Source organism: Aspergillus ibericus (genome assembly GCF_003184845.1).
Source record: "Aspergillus ibericus CBS 121593 unplaced genomic scaffold BO80scaffold_63, whole genome shotgun sequence".
Lineage (NCBI taxonomy): Eukaryota > Fungi > Ascomycota > Eurotiomycetes > Eurotiales > Aspergillaceae > Aspergillus > Aspergillus ibericus.
The window spans coordinates 112,926-131,208 of NW_020292161.1; the positions used below are offsets into that span (position 1 = coordinate 112,926).

The following is an 18,283-nucleotide window of genomic DNA, read 5'->3' on the forward strand; positions in this document are numbered from 1 at the left end:
TTCGAGCTGTGGAACACATTAAATCCGCCCTACTAATCAAGCCTGGTCTTAGACCGTCCTATACATGTGTTTCAAAGCTGTGTCAGCCTCCAGGGTTCGAGTTCGGGTAGCTAGGGGTGCTTGTTCGACCTTAATGATGCCATTGTTGATCTCTCTTCGCAGGATGACGCCATCCTGTTATCGTACCTTTCTCCCAACAGTATCAACTAGAGAGGACATTGGTCAATAGTGCCCCGGTGCTCACCCTATCCGCATGTTGCCAATCATCGATTGTCGGTGCCTTCCCACATCAGAAAGCCGGTTGAAGGCGATAAATCCGAATGCCCTAGGGAGATTATTTCCTATCTCGGCTGCAAACATGTCCACACTGCTGACCACGGTATATCTGGTGAGCAATTTTTCTCCCCATCGGGACTCTATACCGACTCTCTGGACTCTGGTGCCGTAATTCCAGACTTCCCACGAATCAGGCCGGCCGAGTTGGGTATCACTATGCACTGAAGTCCGATAAGCCAGAAGGTAGCTCGATGGCAAGGCAATCTGGTAGCTAGGATGAGTGGTTCGTCAGCAAACTACAGACACGTAGCAAAGGTTCTTGTTGGTGATTTCCTGGGATTGAATTGTCCCCGGCCAGCTGGAGCAGACGTGGTGCCATGGAGGGGAGATGGGTGAGGGACACGTGGGGGCACGTCGCCCACGCCGGTCACGGGCCCACACCTATTAATCCCGGCTTCGTTCTGACCTTTGTCTACACACATTCTACCAAGACCAAGCTCGACGACCGCGATAGTGAGGTCACTTCATCATTTAAAGGTCAAAATTATATACATGTCTATTTCTTCTTTTCTTCGGCCTGTGCTGCCGTATCAACTTCAAGCCTCTGGGCCTGAATCATCTGGTCGATCGCATCCTGTGTCTTCAGATACGTGCTCTTCCCTTGGACGAACCAAAATCCAACGGCCACCACCAGCATCACCCCAAAAACTGCAATGGCATAGTTCATGTCGCTGGGCGACGGGTTCGGCGAACCTGGGAAGAGAAAGAAGACCGTCGTGATGGCACAGTAGATGATGCTGATCCAGTTGATAGGCGCTCCCCATCGTCCCAGATTGAATTGACTCGGTGGCAACTTATCGCGCCCAACCACAAGAAGGGCAGCAATGGGAATACCATACGAGATGGTCAAAGCAATTGTGCTGACGCTTAGAATCGCATCGAGCACCGTGTTCGCGAACAGGTAGAGAATCCCAACCAACGCGATCCAAAAGCCCTGGAACCACAATGCTCGCACCGGAACCTTCCACACGGGGTCGATGTGCATAAGATATCCGCTCCAGGGTAGACCGCCATCTCGCGCAAAGCCCCAGGTGAGTCGGGAGGCGGTGGTCAGAATACTGATGCCCTGCCCCAGACCATTGAAGATGAACAACGCGATGAGAGTGGCTCCTCCTTCCAGGCCGACAGTCTCCACCATCAACTCCATGAATGGCAGCCCCGTCGGTGAGTTGATGACCTCGTTGACATCCTGAATGCAAAACAGGCATACCACCATGAAGATGAATCCCGTAATCGCACCCATGAGGACGGAAAGCCACATGACTTTGGGTGCATTGCGTCGCGGGGCGGGGATTTCCTCGACCATATGAATGACCGCATCAAAGGCCGTAAGGCCATAGGCGGCCTGTACCAGGCCAGTGAACCACACAACGCCATCATCCCAGCCGGTCTCGTTCATCCAGGCCCCGAAGACAAACGAAGCTGGTTGGAAGGAGAGGTCTTTCTTTACCCCAACCGAGATAAGCAGAGCCAGAGACAGAATGACGAACAAGCCGGTAAACCAGATTCCGACAAAGTTGTTCAGCCATGGAAGGATTTTTTCCTTCCGACAGCCAATTAAATTAATGATTGTCAACACCAGAACGGTGCCGAGATAGACGACAAATTCCAGCCATCCGGTACCAGCCCCGCCCCAAGAGTTGTTGAACATGACTTTCATCCCCAGCAGGAACTCGGCCATGAAAGCGACCTGGGACGCCGTCAACGTCCACCAGCCGAACATATTAATCCAGGCACACATATACGAGCAAAAGCGACCCAGCGGAGTGTCCCAGAGTCGAAACACCCAGTACGCCTGGCCGAGTGCGGTCGGCATACTGCTGGTGAGCTCTCCCAGGGAAACGGCCACGCACAGGTTGCAGACGGTGACCAGCACGAGACCCCAGAGGATTGCCACGGAGCCGCCATTGGTGAGGCCGCTGTCGAGATCCTGGGCAAAAGTTGAGTAGGTGCCTGGGGCGACGATTAGCTGCCGGTCTTGGCGCGACGGGTGGATGCAACGCACAGAGCACGAAAAATCCGATCGGGGAGAACTAACCTAAGACACAGAACGCCAGCGACAGCATGCTCCAAATGTCAAATTTGCGAGTCATGGCCTGGTCATGGCCCATGGCCGCCAGATCGTGAGCATCTTGAACGCTCTGGTCGACCGATTCGATCGGTTTGATCGGCCCGTTATTTTCCACGTCCATCGGCATCCGGAGAGAATAAAGACAAGGGCACAATGACGACAGAAAATCAGCCAACCGGGAAAGCAGCAAGGTCGATGAGCAAGTCGTGCACCCAATTTCCCATTTTCTGCAAATTCGTTCAACTCTTGTTAAGGGCGTTGAGGGGAGAGCTCATATATGAACGAGCTAAACATGCAAGGACATGGCTTCCCCTCACCAGGCCGGCATGCTTAGTTCGGAAAGGCAAGATGGTTATCAAGAGGAATAATCACGGCAACGATCAATTGGTCATGAAACAAATCCCTCTGAATGACCGAGATAGATAAGTTGGCGATAAGTTAAAATTTTTTTCCCTTGACTTTGGCTTTTGCGGGGGCTGGGTTTTTTAGGCTCGGCAGGACTTCCCAAGTGGGGATGGCAACGTTTGGGCACTCAAGTGCTCATGGCCGTTCGCATACATCGACCACCATCAACACGCTCTCCAAGTCATATCCGTCGAGACTTCTCCCTCAAATACCCATGGCGCTGTAACGATGCCAATTTCAGGGTGCCACTTGTACTACTACTAAACTCGTTGCAGCCGTCGTGCTGAACACATTCTCTCGACCATGGTTCCACCATCTCATCGCTCTGCTTCTTACGGTCAGCTGCAAGTATCTATCGGCAAAGTGCATCAAGGTTTCAGGTCCTGATAGCTGAGATGAATTCCGAGCTGGAGCATCCTCAGCTCTTCCGTCATCATGCCTAATCCGGCAGGTCTATGCGGAGGCGATAAGTCCGTCCGGGGCATTGATTGTCGATCGATCCGAACCATTATCTCACCCGGTGATTCATCCAAGATACAAGATGTGGCGACTTCAACGATCCTAGTCATTGATAGTGTCCGGCGACGATGTTGTCATCACTGCGGCTCTCATCCCTCGGAATTCAGCCCTCATACCCAGAAATGCAAGGGTAAAGACACAGTTATAGCTCAACTGGCGTTCTGTGCATCGGACTAGCCTAAACCTTGTCTCAGCCGACATCCGATCCAAGGCAGGGACAGAATGCGGGGTCCAGCACCAGGGGGCCTGAGCTGCCGATCGAGGTGTCATACATTGGAGGATAGATCACTCGAGCAGTCTGACAAGGGAAAGCGGGTTCTGGATGGTAGCATCCGCCGAAGCACACTTCTTGGATGTGTGATAGGCCGAGAGCACCGAGATGCATGATAGCTGCTGATAAGGTGTCTGCATTTAGCGTCTGACAAACCAGTCATGAAAAGCATTTAACCGCATGCAGCCGGACTGGGCGCCCTATTTGATTCCAAGTCCATTGACCTGAGCTACAGATAGGGAGACATGCTTGATTTACTATGACTGGACATGCGATCGTGAAATGTCTGATCTTTGATGCTGGCCGCAACAATATCGGAACTCGTGGCTCGATGAACGGTCCATAGGTAATTGCGTCAAGGCGTCTACAAACATTCTGTGATGTGGTAAATATCCGACAAATGCCGTCTGCATCTGCTGCAATTCATGTTCAGCGACCTAATGCGCAGCTAGAGCTAACATGAGCTGAGGAACTAATCGCTCTAATCCAGTGATTGACAGCATCTGACATCTCGATCATGCGTAGCATGTGCGTGCAACTCCACGAAGACGATGGCGCTGTCATCACTGCACCTGGTCAGCCACCTCGAGATAACTATGCATACGCCAATGCGCGGGCATGATCCAGCAATACGATAGATCGACTCCAGTCTATCCTCAAGACCGCAATATATCGTCAATTGATATATCGATCAACAATGCCAAGGTTGAATACGAGACGGCATCTCGTCGCTGAACACGAGAACGGCAGAACCTAGTCATAGATATATACCTTGCGCTGGGTCGAAAACTTCTCTCTGTTCTCTCTACTATATTCAAGTCTTCCATTCATACGGTTTCTCGGCCTGCCGACAAAATGCTACTCGGGGGCCTCCTTTCGGTCGTCTTAGCCACAGCTACGCTCTACGGACAATTTACCGCCACGGCAAATAAAGTACCTACCCTCATTCAACGCAATTATTCCCCCCTAGAAGCAGGCATACTAGACAAGAGAGACACCTGCTCGGATGGGTCTCGGTGTATCGTAGGCAACTGCTGTGGTGACGGTTGTGCTTATAATTGTTGTGCTCTGGATAACGGAGGGGGTATGTCAGCCTAGGTCTTCGTGTCTCGACATAGCATTAACATGCAATAGTTGGATGTGGACTCGCCGAGAGGTGCGAATACGACGGAAATGTCTTCATTGGCTGTTGTGGCAACTATGTCGGGTTCGTTCACTTGCTACAATCTTTCCAGAGTTCTTGAACGGGACTAATTTCCTGTAGAGGCTGCACCGGCGAAGCAACCCGCATTACGATCCACACGCCGTACATAACAGTTGCCGGGACTGCTGGTGGTGCTACCGTCTCGGCCATTACTACCTCCGAGTCCGAGCCGGAGATCACAACGTCTACTTCAAGTGCTTCGCGGACAGCCGTGTCTTCAACTGAGAGTGAGCTGCCTACTACTTCGTCCGCCGTGTCCATATCTACATCATCCGGTTCAACGACCCCTTTTGCTTACCCTACCGATTCCGCAAACTCGTCGGCATCAAGGACATCCATCCCCGGGAACACCAAATCCCTCAGTACGGGTGCTAGTCAGACCGTGTTGGCAAATGGCGCTGCTAAAATGACTAGATTTGATATGGACTGGTTGGTTGCATTGGGGGCATTGTTCTTCTGACGAGTCATAAGCCTTGTTGATAAACTATCTAGTCTAGAGTTTCTCCCAGCAGTGGCCTTACTTCTACGTCGTGGGAATAACCGGTCACAACACACGCGTTTTGCTTTCATAGTGACAAAATCAAGGAAAACATTCCTCCGTATCTCCATGCCCTCTAGATACAGGGGATTTTGAGTGGCCTTACAAAGTATACCTGGAATTTAAATGCTAATGATACCGCTACGAATACTCCTCCAGAGGAGAGAGTAATAATAAAACTTTTAGGAATTAGGTTCAGGGTCATATTTCCACGTTCCTGCTTTTCAAGCTATAATTATAAGACCCTCCAGGGTCAAAATCATCCCAAGCACCACGTCATTGTTATCTCTAATATCCTATGCTATATTCGAGATTCACTGAATGTTGAGCACAAGAAACTATACCCTTATCTGTGAACAAGATGATGAACTTTATGTTTCCGAAAGATAGCTCTCTTTTGAATATATAACGTTCTCTGGTCCAGTTTTCGATCAAAGATATGATAAGCAGAAACGAGAGTAAAATACTATCCCAGAATAAACTGGATTTGGAGATATCTATCTGGACAAAGTATATGACATTCTACTAATACAAGAGACACGATTACTATCTGTGGTATTTAACAGCCTTATTTGCTATAGGATATCCGGTGCCATTTCAAGCAACCATGTATCACTGCAATTCTTCCCTGCGAAAGAAGTTATAAAATGACATGAATGAAGTCCACTCCAGATAAGTCTTCTACTCAATTTCCTATTCTCTGCATTATTTCCATTCTTCCTGTACATATCAGCGCCTCGATAAGGTTCAATTAAGTCCTGCTCTATCAATTACATCGACAGAACAACCATAACTACATAATAAACATTCTACCTCACTATCTCTCTCTCTCTCTCCATATTCATTTTCTCATTATCACCCCGGTCAAGATCTATTCTACCTTAAGAATAGTGGTGATAATGTTTTCAACTCTTTCCCCTCCCTTTCTTCCCGAACGGTCTAATGCCTAATCTGAATCCTTTCCTTCCACTCCTTCCCATCTGTAAACCCCACCACCACCCCGGAAACCACTTCCACATCCCCCTCGGGCCCAAATACACCTTCAGGCTTCGAGGTTGGTTAAAGGGGTAATGGCAGTTGTACATTGAATCTGTCTGTCTGGGTGAATTATAGGAGGTTATAGTATGGGATGAGTATGTATACTTAGTGCATGTGAAAGGATACGCAACTTTCTATAGGAGAGTTATAATTTTGCCATCCTCTACTATAGACGAGATATCACTGTCAGATAGCATATCATTACTCTGCCCATCAGTACAAGAAACAACTGCCGATCATCCGATACCGTTCGATTCAAGACCCCCCTGCTACCGGACCAGGTCACGTCATCACGTGCGCTTCCCACTGGACCTCGAATCAGACATACAATATCGCTAATCCCAATTAAACCGCCAAGCCATACAATCCATACTTATCTCGATACCTCCTATCTACCAAGGTTACGTACCTATCCACCCCCAGCCTACCGTTACATCCACCCAGGCTTCCACCCATCCACACCAAGCACCAAACAAAGAAAACAAAACCTTCTGCAAGCCACCCGTCCCCTTTTCTTTCTTCCCATTTCTTGTCAAAAATCATAAATATCAATATCTGTTATGGAAAAGGCTATTCTCCGTCCACCCAAACACGACCCGGTCCCGATCAGCCGACGTCATACCGGAACCTTAAACAGTGCGTGCGTGACACGAAGAAATATTCGCCGGGGTCGGGGAACGGCGGGTTCCGATATACGATGAGTTTTCGGAGACTTGGGTTGGGAAGCTGCCAAGTTGGAGGGAGGGATTTTTGCGTATGGTGGTGGTGGTGGTGGTGGTGGTGGTGCGGGTGAGGCGGATGGCGTGATGGGTTGTTTTGGATTGGGGTTGAGTTGGTTGTAGATGCTATGTAGGAATGTAAGGGTGGGGAGATCTCGTGGGTAGTGGAGACGGGAGTATTCTAGATGGTATGGATTAGAGAGTTTGGATCTACATTCTTGATGTGTGAACGATGGGTCTAGTTTGAGTTTATTTCATGCGATGTATGTTATGAACTAGTTCGGGCATAATCTATGTAAATCTATGAACTACTATATATGGCAGTATGAGAAGATATGACCTGCAGGAATACTATCTTACTCGTGCTCTATCGAGTCGTATTTACGCCGCAGGATGTCTGTCGTTCATCGCTTTCGAAAGTGCCATTAAGATGGGAGAAAACTCTATCGTGGATGTAGTTTCTATAAGATTCCCAAACTCATTACTAGGGATTAGCTAAATCTGCTGAGCCTGCGGTTAAGCACCAGGAGTGTCTCGATGGCAAAGGAACTACTGTCTCGATGCATATATATGCATCACTTGTCTGAAGAATACAGTACCTCTGACCCCTGGCCTGAGGCCAGAACACAGCCGGTATTGTACTATCTGCGCGACTCGCCGGACCTTGTGGATGTGGAGTCGGTGTTGGGTATATTCGTGCGGTGATCTTTCTTATTTGTTTGTTATTGTATATGTTTTCAGTTATGTCTACATCTATCATTTGTATTTGTGTGCTTCACCTCCAGTTGAGAGGTAAGTCATGCCTACAGGAAATACCTCTGCGGCGGATTTGTACCTACATTTCCTCTGTATACGACCAACAAGCACACCCCACCCATCCACCCACCCATCCATCCACCCACATCACCACTCATCCACCCTATCCGTAGCAACCCCCTAGCATACAATACAATACCTACCCCAGCTCCATCAAATCCCAACCTATTCACAAAATCCATGACGCCTACAAACCCACCCCCCCAACAAACCCAAGACCAAGACCAACCCGCACCCGGGAGATTATCGGCTAGACCAGAATTATCGGCCGGTCTGGATGGATCGATCGATCGGGGCCAGGACGTTCTAGAATCGGGCGCGGGCGGCTGGATTGGCGACAGGGCTGACCGGTAAGATGAGTTGGGGGCAGAGTACATACCTACCTGGAACAGGGCTGGCTGGCTGGTTGGTTGGGCACCGTATTATGAACGTTCTTACCTAAGAAGAAGAAGTAGTACCTGTGTTGGGCGTAGTTGGGTGTAGGTGGGTGTAAGTGGAGTATCCATGGTAGGAGAGGCGCAAGGCTGGTGACGGGCGGGGTTGGACCTGGTCGGTGTAACGGATGGGGGTCAGGGACGGGCGGAGCCGGCCTAAGGGTGCCTTTGTTGTGCTTGGCTGGGCTTTAGGTTGAGGGTCGGCGGGTTTATTTATGGTTTAGTGCGACCAGATATTTACTAGGATAGTTCCGAGAATATGTACAGAGTACGGAGGACGTAGTGATAGTGGTATAGTGTAGCGGTATAGAGTGTGGTGATTAGGTCAACTTTTATCCGGGTATATCAACAAACAACCATTCGCCGCCCACGACAGGAGAGGGCCAGACCCATTGTAGACACAGTATAAGACAAAGGAAAGCTCATAATATTATACAATAAACGTGACGGTCATGACAGGAAGGATGGTTCTCACGCTCATGCGTGGAACCCATCCCCCTTGCTGTGTCGCCACATCCCATTCGACACCATGGTCTGTTTTAGAATGGCAAGCTCCTTCTGTAGAGCCTTGTTCTCATCTTGCAGTTCCTGCATGAATGTGATGGCATTCGTCAGGATCTCCGACTTCTTCAGTGACGCCGATCCGCCCTTGGTCGGCTTCTGGACTCCCCCGCACATGGCCTTCTCCAGCGCCACGAACTTGGCATTCATGTTCGTGCGGTACCGCTTCTCAATGATGTTGTGTGCCGCCCGCTTCGCGGCATTGCGGCCGGTAGCGTTCTGGGCCGAGCCGGTGCTAGCGTTCGAGTCCCCGGAGAGACTGCGGGTGGTTTTGCGGTTGTTGACAGGAGAGGCGGGGGCGGGCGGGGGAGAAACGCTGGCAGCGGGGAAGTCTTGCGGTGTGATTTCCGGGCTCGACGACCACCGGGTGGCAGGCTCGCGCTTCGGTTGGACAGTCTTGCGACGAGTGGAAGGCTTGGCGGATCGGGAAGCCGGCTTGGGCAGGTCCATGTGGATAGTCTCGAGGGGGGAGATGCGGGTGGGGGACCAGGATTGATCGTCACTTTCCAGGTCCTAGGGAAAGTTTAATTAGCGGTAGTTCATTCAACCATTGGAGGAGCGACATACCGACGAGAGAGAACCGCAAGAGGCAGCATCTTCACCCGAGTGGTTGGAAATCGTGAACCCACTGATATCTGGGGGTGGGGCGAAGAAATCGGTGGGAAAATCCTTGGGGTCCAAGTTCATCATCTCGTTGGACATCTCCAAGGGAAAGGTCTCGGGAATCATGGTGTTCAGGGAGAACAGATCAATGGCACTGTCGTAGTTCCAATTGGCCGACAGAGGATCGGGTCCCTTGGTGAAGGTATCATTAGGGCGAGTGAGTGGACTGGGATGGCTCATGTACATCCGCTCGTCGTCCGCTAACGTAAAGGCGTCAGGCCTGGAGTATGCCATGCTAGTGGTCGGGGTGGATAGTGGTGTATGTTGGTAGGTGGATGTTGTGTAGAGTAGCGGTCAACCGATATAATATATCAAGTCGAGTGGCAAGGTGTGGAAGTAAAAAGAAGCTGTTGCTATTGAACCGTGGATCGGAAGGATGCTGGGCAGAGGAGAGTCATCGGGGGAGGGTCTATATAAAGCCTGAAGGTTTCAGGAGAAGCCGGTGCCAGAACCCGATCGCTGGCCAGCCAAAAAATGATGTAATGAGTTGCAACGTCGAAAAAGCCACGGCCAAAAAGGAAAGGCAGAGCCATGACCATTGTCGAAACGATAATTGCACAGGCCGGTGAAGGGGAACCGAGATCACCCCAGCCGGATGCAGGGTATCCAGGCCTCGGTCGGCTCCGATGAGAGCCGTCGGATGGCCATTGAGGAGCAGGGGAAAGTTCAGCAGTGCGCAGCAGACGCTGAGCTGAGGCAAAGTGGGAAGGAGAGTACGTAGGAGAGGCGGATTGGAGAGCCGTGGGCGGGCGGGATCGGTGGATCGATCGATGCACAATAACCGTTGGGCCTGCCCAGCTTGGGGAAGGCGTCTGTCGGTCGCTGTAGGCGGCCCCGCCAAGCCCCGTGGCGGCCGAGTCTCGGCTCCGACTTGTCTCTTCGGCCGGACTGCTCATGTTGCACACTTTTTGCCCTTGGGTTTTGACTTTGCTCTGCTGCTGCTGCTGCTGCTGCTGCACTGCGGAATTAATCTTATCCCTGGGCTTGCAAGCATGTCTGTTGCCGTTTCAGGTGATTTATTCCGTTCCTTACTTACTCTCTTCGGCATCTACTCCTGACACCACCACCACCATGGACGGGAGAATTTGGTACCAAAAAAAAAAAAAAAGTAGACCAGAATCTTGCGATTTGCTGTACGACTACGGAATCCTGAGTATCTAGGTCATCCCTGAATCGCGACGGTACTTGCCCGTCGTCCATGCCTTAGGCTGGTTCAGGTACCCTCCCTTAGTGGGTCCATGCTTGCATTTTGTGTTCCCTCATTATGCCCTCCCACGATGAATATTATTCTCATCATGGCCATTGTTGATTCGCCTCAAAATCCTCGGTCGCAGGGCAGCTAGGGGAGGACAGTACCACCCACGATGTTCCCTTTCGGTCGCCATTTAGATCACTGGCTCAAGGCACCGATACCAAACTTACCAACCCATCGCCAGGGTGTAACGCATCCACCAATCATATTCCCTTCATTGATAATTGTGCCTTTGAGCCGGGCCCGGCCAGTCAGATGCCCAACCGTAGTCACCATTCCTAGGTAGAGTAGTAGTCTCCTCCTCTCCATCGAGTCCATCCGCACAAGTTACAACTCGAAACAATAATCCCAGTCCACTCCGGTACTTACTTTACTCTCTTCAGCTCTCCCTCCGTTCTTTTGCATCGCCCGCGGGTACTCCGAAGCACACAGACCAGCTGAGTGGACCAGTCCCCCGTCCCGGTGGGGGGCCTCGAATATGCGGCATCATCTCCCACTTTTCTCGCAGCCGAGCGGTGGTCTGGCCGGTCTCTAGCAACTCCTGGCACTTCTCCTATTCTACCTCTCACCTAATGATAATCACATTGATGGGGAATCCGCCCAAGGTTCCTGGCTGGTGTTACCCGCGATGACGTCTCGGGAGTCTCCATCGTCCCCTCTGGACCCAAACACTGGCTCGCACTATCGACGGAACCCATCCACGGTAACTATTGGTAAGTCCTCCTCGGAACCACCAACCCAGTGGACGCTATAGTCAGCGGGACCTAAGAATAAATCTCGACTCTCCGACTACGAGTGACTGACATACATAAAATCTCCGACGGCGCTACCACTGGCCCAGCGCGGACGCTAGTAAATTTCCCGGCTTCAGGCGTGGAGAAAATAGCCTCGTCGAGTAAGGTGCTGCCCTCTTCCCCAATCCCCAATGCCTCGCCTGGCGGGCCGGATGTCGGGTTCCCAGGGTCTGCTGCAATGCCACCAGTGGTGTGATCCGGCATCTTGAAGACCCCTCCACTAGTGCATCGCTTCATCCGTCCTGTGGCTTGAGATCTTCCAGGATCGAGGAATCGTTCTCGTCGTCGGCCGTATGCTGGCTCGGGTGACAGATGGCCATCTCTGCCCGACATCTCGTCCGAGACACTGGACGACGCCGTCCTCATGACTTGATTTAGCTGGCAGCTGACCAGGTAACATGTTCCCCGGTTAGTTCGCTCCCGACACACGAGACTTTTGGCCACACTGGGATCCCCAATATGTATACACAAGACTCTCGGCGATGGTGGACGGCATCTAAGGGATGATCGCGGATGACACCTGCGGCCAATGCCGTCAGCCCTACCTTACTGACTCCAAATTATGCTCAACATGATCAAGATTTTCCTGATTTGTTCCCGGTTGATACAACAAAGTTAGGCTTTAGCCTCACGCACCAGCCCGGAATAGTAACCCCGCACTACAGCTATGATCTACTGCTAATTATGATGTCTGGATGGACATCCATAACACCGAAAAGATGAAAAGTGAAAAGAAAAGAAAAGCAAAAATAAAAACCAGACATGCGGATGCACATCACACGGTGATGATGAACAATGAAGAACCAAGTTCAATGACCGCACAATTGCACCCGGTGAACCTACTTCGAACCAGCGGATAGATTAAATGGGTAGAATTGGACTGATTAGATTGAATCCAGCCTCATCTCACTCTCCAACGGCGTCATCAAGATCCACAAGCTCTGACCACCGCGAGATTCGATTGCTGCGGGGTCGGGCTTGCCGATTCCCAATTCCAGCTGGGAGCGAGGTCAGCACACCCCGGCTCTCATTCGCCCGGCGGGTGCACTACTGTGGGATGCCGTCGAGCACCCGGCCTGACGACTCCTTCTCGAGCGGATGAGAATATTCCCGCATGGCGGCAGGCAGTTCGGTTGTTCCCCTGCGTCCAGCGCACCCCCGGCAGCAACCAGACTCCCGGTGACCATCCCGCTGCTAAAGTGTGTATCGGACTTTATCCTACTATCAGGGATGAATGCCGATCACGTTAAAAGTCGACAGATGGCATACCGGTAGAGAAGCCCCCGCTTCCAGATCTACGACGTAGGAGCGACCTCATAGTACCCCGCTACCGGGCAGACCTTTTATTCAGAGGATGAATCATGGTAAGCTACCTATTTGCTCGCGGACAGATTATTTACGGTCGTTTCAAAGCTTTCCGGTTCGCGTCCCAGAATCTCCCTCAGGAGCGGCGTCATCACCGCCGTCTCACCGAGACGGATAGCATCCCACGCAGACGCCCACTCCCGCGACAAGTCAATCCCGTGGTAGGTGTGTTTCGTCCCATGTTGTGGCAGAGCGACGTACTCATCCACGGAGATCTCGCGGATGCGGAGAGGCTTTCCAACTGCCTGACCGAGAAGATCGACCGTCTCCTTCAATGAGATCACTCTGGGACCCGAGAGCAGCAGCACCCGGTTCAGGTACGGGAACCCCTCCGATTTCTTGGCATAGTGCGCGACCAGCTTTGCCGTGGCCTCGCCCAGCTCATCGCGTTTCGCCCATGCAACGCCGGGGCCGTCCCCGGAATGAGGGATGGCGATCTCGTCTGCGGGGTTGTGGATATCGAACCAGCTGGTGTAGATCGGGTAGGACTCCGAGTACAGACCCTCCCGGATAGCGGTGTAGGTGATGTCCGGCAGTCCGGCCAGGTACTGTTCGGTCCGAAGATGAGCACCCATCACGTGCGCCACGCTAGTCTGCTCCAAATCTCCGGCGAAGGCGAGGGATGAGTAGAAGATGTGCTTCACCCCGCTGCTACGGGCGGCGTCGATGGCGCGTTTGTGTGCCTGTCGGGGATTAACTTCATGCAGGCGAATGAGCGATGGGTGCAATTGCTACTTACCTCGACCCGATACTCGATCTCGAACGAGGCATAAGAGATCAGCATCAAGACGTCAACGCCGTCGAAGACGCCCCTGAGTGTGGCGGGGTCGTCATAGTCGGCCCGTCGTACCGTGGCCCCGGCCCGGGTGAACTCAGCCAGACTATCTGGCTTGCGGGCGATGAGAATCAAATCCGACGTCAGCTTCAGCTTGTGGAGGTGGTTGATGATGCTGGTTCCCAGTCCACCTGCAGCAGGGAAGACGCCGATTTTGGTCATTGTGCGTGCTGGATGACGTAATATGTGGCCGCCGACTGAGCGATCGAGTGATGCCGACTGTAGACTGTAGAGACGTACGCAATCAACGGCAGATATCCAAGTCTATTGGAGATAGATCAATTATAGGCATTGACTTGTCTGTAGTATTTCAGAGAATATGTGGCCGATGAATTCATCATCTCGGGATCCGCTTGACGCGGCTTACAAATCGCTGACGTTGATTCTGATGATCGACAGGGTTCAACCTTGAGGTTCGAGGTTGGTGGAGGTTCCACGACTGTCAGTTTCTCCTGAGAATACAGTGGCTTCGTGGAAACCTTCTCTGATTTACAGAACCACCTCCTCTCCCTGGCACAGATACAGACCGTAGTATAGAAATCGACAGGAATGCCACGCTAGGTGGACTACTATCGGTTACAGTCATAAGCATAGTGCAGTAGTTTTACAAATGACAGTATCTCTGTACTCTTCTAAGGAAGCATCAGCGCCCCAGCCCAATACTCTGCAATAGATTGAACCTGTTCATGGGTCATGTGATCATCTTCGCCTGTTCACTGATATCTCCCTCAACCTGATTCCTACTTTTTTACGAAGGCACCTACGAAGAATTCCATACTGCAGCTTTTAGGAACTGTCGGACTTACTTGTTGTTTCATCAATTAATAGTCATTTCAGCGTCTACCACCTATGCTAAAAGACTGAATCTTTTGACCGACAGTTCTTTCCACACCCGGACATCTATATATCCCGTCCCTCCCACAAACAAGCACACCTCTACATACAATGTAGCCCACTCACATTGATTTATCTAGCAATCAACTTGACACAAACCTCGAATCCCAGAGACCGAATTAGAACACTACTTTGACATATGATACACAACCACCGACTCCCCAACCAGCAAGACAAACAAACAAGTTGAGTGTTCAACGAGGAGCAATAGTATACATAGTAAAACCACACTAAACCCGAATAAGCTAATCGGGTATATCTTCCTCCGGAGTTGAACCCTCCCCTCTCCAGGCCTCCTCCACCTGTCTTTTCCCTGACTTCCGGATGAAAAAAAGTACAACAATCGTTGGAAATTGAATGATTTATGACCGAGTTTAGTGTCCAGTAATAACCCAGTACTTAGTTTATGGCGGGTGGGTTCATAGCCAACTAATTCAAAAAAAAAATACTAGGAGGGCTGGATACGAGTATGATTGGTTCTTTGTCTGCAGCCATGATACATCCCTGACAGATATAGTGAGCCATGCATATAGCATCCTAAGCTATAATACATCCCGAAATATTTTCATGTGCTTAGGACAGATATTTTGCATCCCATCGGCTCGGGAATTATATGGTAGTGTTATATATGTATATTTCGGAATAACGTCGAGCTAAGTAACCAAGTTTATAGTATTGAGGGGAAAATAGGATGTTATTCATAGGATCTTTGAGACCTATTCAATTAATTAGACTTCTTGTATTATAAGTAAGCTCGGTATATGGTCAAAGAAGTAATCTCTTGGCTTTAGGTTATTAAAAGGAAAGCGATTCAAGTGGCGGGATCACATGTAGGCTCTTGATGAGGTGGGAAAGATCTCAGAGTCGTTGAGGGTAGGGAGTACTCTGGTTATTTCCTGAAAAGAAAAAGGGGCATATTTTTGCTAATTATATGTAAATATGTAAATCGATGGTAATCCCGCTATTTATTCTTAGGGTAGGAAGCTGTAGACGGTTGTGAAGAGAGGGATTTTAACTGTTATAATTTCAGTATGGAGGGCGGTAGTTCTCAGTAAAAGAAAGCAGATGTTATTAGAAGATGGTAGATTATCTGTGCGGATTACACAATGATTAAGCTGTAGATGGCACATAATCCTTCTCTCAATACCATCTTATTATCCACTATTCATGCAGACAGTACCAAGGGAAACATATCAATCAGGGATGGCTCCAACACGCTCCTCCAGCATCGAAGCTCACTGATGCTGCTGGACGACTTTCAATAGGCTTCCGCGAATTCTTTTCGGGCAGAAATGTAAGCTTTGCTAAAGTCCGACACATCCAAGAAACTTGGAAGCGTATTCCTCAAGGTATGCCACGAACCCCCTGCCACTCTACATAGCGCTCCTTGCCCGTGTTATTGGTGGCAATGCACCGGTCAAACTCCTCTTGTGCGCCTGGTTGACAGTTTCAGTCTGAATGGCCACTTGTCGACAATAGTGTGTCTTTCTTTGACCGCCGCACCCAACACATGACCGAACTCACGGAAGCGAAAAGTATTCGAGTAGCTGCTATGAATATTAACAAGAGATCTCAGTTATCAAAAGACACTGTATGATTGGTTGGCCTACCGATCAAAGGCATAATCATAGGAGGTGACCATGGGGTAAGCAAGGGCGAGTTTGACAGTCTCCAGACTACGGAAGGTACTTGAAAGTCTATTAGAGGGAAGGTATCTTAACAGACGTTCCTGTGTAACATTTGTAGCCATGTCATGTAGTCTGTTTTGGATGGTCAAGGACTCTTCAACAGCGTTCATAAAGAGGGTGATTAGAGTTGCATGTGGGTTATCGAGAGGAGTTTGAAGCAAAGGCAGCATGGAGAATAGCGCCTCGTGTATTCCCAGATAACCGGCATCCGAGATATTGGACACCTATATACAGTGGTTAATATCTCATTAGAAGATGTCTCGACGGCAATTCTGCATTGTGGGGCTGGGTCGGTACAGCATAGTTTCACCTCAATTCGACTGAAAGAGTTGCTTATGAGATGCCCCGGAAGTCGAGAGGCATCGAGCTGGAAGAGTGTAAGAGAACAATTCAAATGGGAAAGTCGGCCAAGAAAAGTCTGGAGCATTCCGCGAATGTGCAAGAAGAGCTTTCCGTAAAGATCAGCAGTTGCAGGCCCACTTGACATGTCAGACACCTCTTTGGGTGACCACCCACTCCGAGGATCAGCGTCATCCTTCATGGGCCAGCTATTGTGGGTTTGGAAGAACGTCCTACTGTATTTCAATTTTATGGCAACACGCTGGCATCTGGCACTAACTTACGGGTTGGGCACTTGAAATTCATGGCGCGGGTGTCCAAATGGCAGGAGGAGACCATCTTCCCGGAATTTGTTGAAAGCAATTCGATGAGAGGGCGGAAGGCAACACATGTGTCGATCGCGATAGTCTCGCCGTGATTCAGCTAGAGTGTTGGCTGCGCGGATAGCTCGTGCGCGTTCAACTGTCGGGCCAGCCGGCACTTTAATAAAAGATAAAAGACGGTCCCATGATAATTTCTTAAGGACGACTCTGAGGGAGCGCGACCCAAATGTCCCATGTCTTGGCGAATAGAGAGTCTGCTGTTTTGCCTCGGATCTTCCCACAGACGTCTTCAACGAGAGGATGAACTCGACGCTGAAGATAGCCAATGTCTGATTCACGCATGAAAGCCGAGTACCATAGATGAATAATATTGTCGACTGCCTCGTCTGCTTCCTCGGCGGTCATAGAGAGAAGAGGCAAGATGACATTCCGCGCCACAACGTCAAAGTCGAGATCATGCAGTGTAATCTCGAGAAAATGGTTGTAGCTACTCAGAAGTTGGGCAATGGTTTTGACAAGATTGCGAAGATCCCCCGATGCTGTAGGGCAGTCCCGTCAGTTTTGACCAACGTTTTGGGGCTACATGGCATATGTAGACAGTAAGAGTCGTCCAGTACATACCCGCAAATAAGATGCGCAGGGGTCGATCATATTCTTTTCCTTCATTTGGTCCGAGTTGCAGAATATCGATAGCAGGGACATTACCCCAGAGATATTTGTTCTTCCCAAAGGATGCTCCCATCCCCCCTCCAACAAAGACGGTTCTCGTTGCTCGAGGGCCCAGGCCGGCTGCCATCTTTCTTTACCCAGGTGCGATTTGCAATCCAGTTTGTGTTCAGGCCAGTGCGACTTTTGACATGTCTGCCCGCAGTACTACACGAGATGTATCAGCTTAACTCAATATTTCAAGTATTCGTGCAGGGTTATGGAGGAACCCACGTTGACAAGATAGCAGTTCTTGCATGTATACTTGCCCACTTTCTTACAGTCGGTGTGGTCAGGGTGCCAGTTAGCACAGACAAGCTTTGGGCTGGCCATCTTGATGCAGATGCTCTGGTCATAAGTGACAAAGATCAAGGTTTTGAAAGGCGTTGTGAACCGTGAAGCTCGAATACGAATAGGCGGGTGTAGGTGAGACAGATGATATTGTCCAGGGACAGACAAGATAAACAAAGCACCTAGTTAATGATGAAGAGATTTCATTGTCTCAAACAAAGT

At 50.2% G+C, this 18,283-nt stretch overlaps 6 protein-coding genes across 6 annotated transcripts; 1 reads left to right on the forward strand and 5 right to left on the reverse strand.

Moving 5' to 3' along the window:
* Positions 1–793: 793 nt before the first annotated feature.
* On the reverse strand, positions 794–2,876 carry BO80DRAFT_417737 (putative amino acid permease family protein). The gene is made up of 2 exons (XM_025718228.1): positions 2,375–2,876; positions 794–2,289 (listed from the first exon to the last, which is right to left on the reverse strand). The coding sequence occupies exons 1-2, from the start codon at positions 2,532–2,534 to the stop codon at positions 833–835; spliced, it is 1,617 nt and encodes a 538-aa protein (XP_025570387.1). The 5' UTR covers positions 2,535–2,876; the 3' UTR covers positions 794–832.
* A 1,581-nt stretch (positions 2,877–4,457) lies between these two features.
* On the forward strand, positions 4,458–5,266 carry BO80DRAFT_449657 (putative GPI anchored protein; the record flags this gene model as incomplete). Its single annotated transcript, XM_025721757.1, has 3 exons — positions 4,458–4,686; positions 4,737–4,809; positions 4,867–5,266. The coding sequence occupies 3 exons, from the start codon at positions 4,458–4,460 to the stop codon at positions 5,264–5,266; spliced, it is 702 nt and encodes a 233-aa protein (XP_025570388.1).
* A 3,434-nt stretch (positions 5,267–8,700) lies between these two features.
* BO80DRAFT_429430 (uncharacterized protein) lies at positions 8,701–9,674 on the reverse strand. Its single transcript, XM_025720463.1, has 2 exons — positions 9,480–9,674; positions 8,701–9,425 (listed from the first exon to the last, which is right to left on the reverse strand). Exons 1-2 carry the CDS (start codon positions 9,639–9,641, stop codon positions 8,829–8,831), a joined length of 759 nt encoding a protein of 252 aa, XP_025570389.1. The 5' UTR covers positions 9,642–9,674; the 3' UTR covers positions 8,701–8,828.
* Positions 9,646–10,718, reverse strand: BO80DRAFT_244024 (uncharacterized protein). Its single transcript, XM_025714576.1, has one exon. The coding sequence runs from the start codon at positions 10,469–10,471 to the stop codon at positions 9,929–9,931; it is 543 nt and encodes a 180-aa protein (XP_025570390.1). The 5' UTR covers positions 10,472–10,718; the 3' UTR covers positions 9,646–9,928.
* A 2,276-nt stretch (positions 10,719–12,994) lies between these two features.
* Positions 12,995–13,983, reverse strand: BO80DRAFT_459320 (NmrA-like family protein; the record flags this gene model as incomplete). Its single annotated transcript, XM_025722337.1, has 2 exons — positions 12,995–13,669; positions 13,726–13,983. The coding sequence occupies 2 exons, from the start codon at positions 13,981–13,983 to the stop codon at positions 12,995–12,997; spliced, it is 933 nt and encodes a 310-aa protein (XP_025570391.1).
* Positions 13,984–15,920: 1,937 nt separating this feature from the next.
* BO80DRAFT_497329 (DUF4470 domain-containing protein) lies at positions 15,921–18,248 on the reverse strand. The gene is made up of 7 exons (XM_025724071.1): positions 18,005–18,248; positions 17,687–17,861; positions 17,347–17,604; positions 17,027–17,270; positions 16,714–16,975; positions 16,326–16,627; positions 15,921–16,262 (listed from the first exon to the last, which is right to left on the reverse strand). The coding sequence occupies exons 1-7, from the start codon at positions 18,101–18,103 to the stop codon at positions 16,133–16,135; spliced, it is 1,470 nt and encodes a 489-aa protein (XP_025570392.1). The 5' UTR covers positions 18,104–18,248; the 3' UTR covers positions 15,921–16,132.
* Between the last annotated feature and the right edge of the window lie 35 nt (positions 18,249–18,283).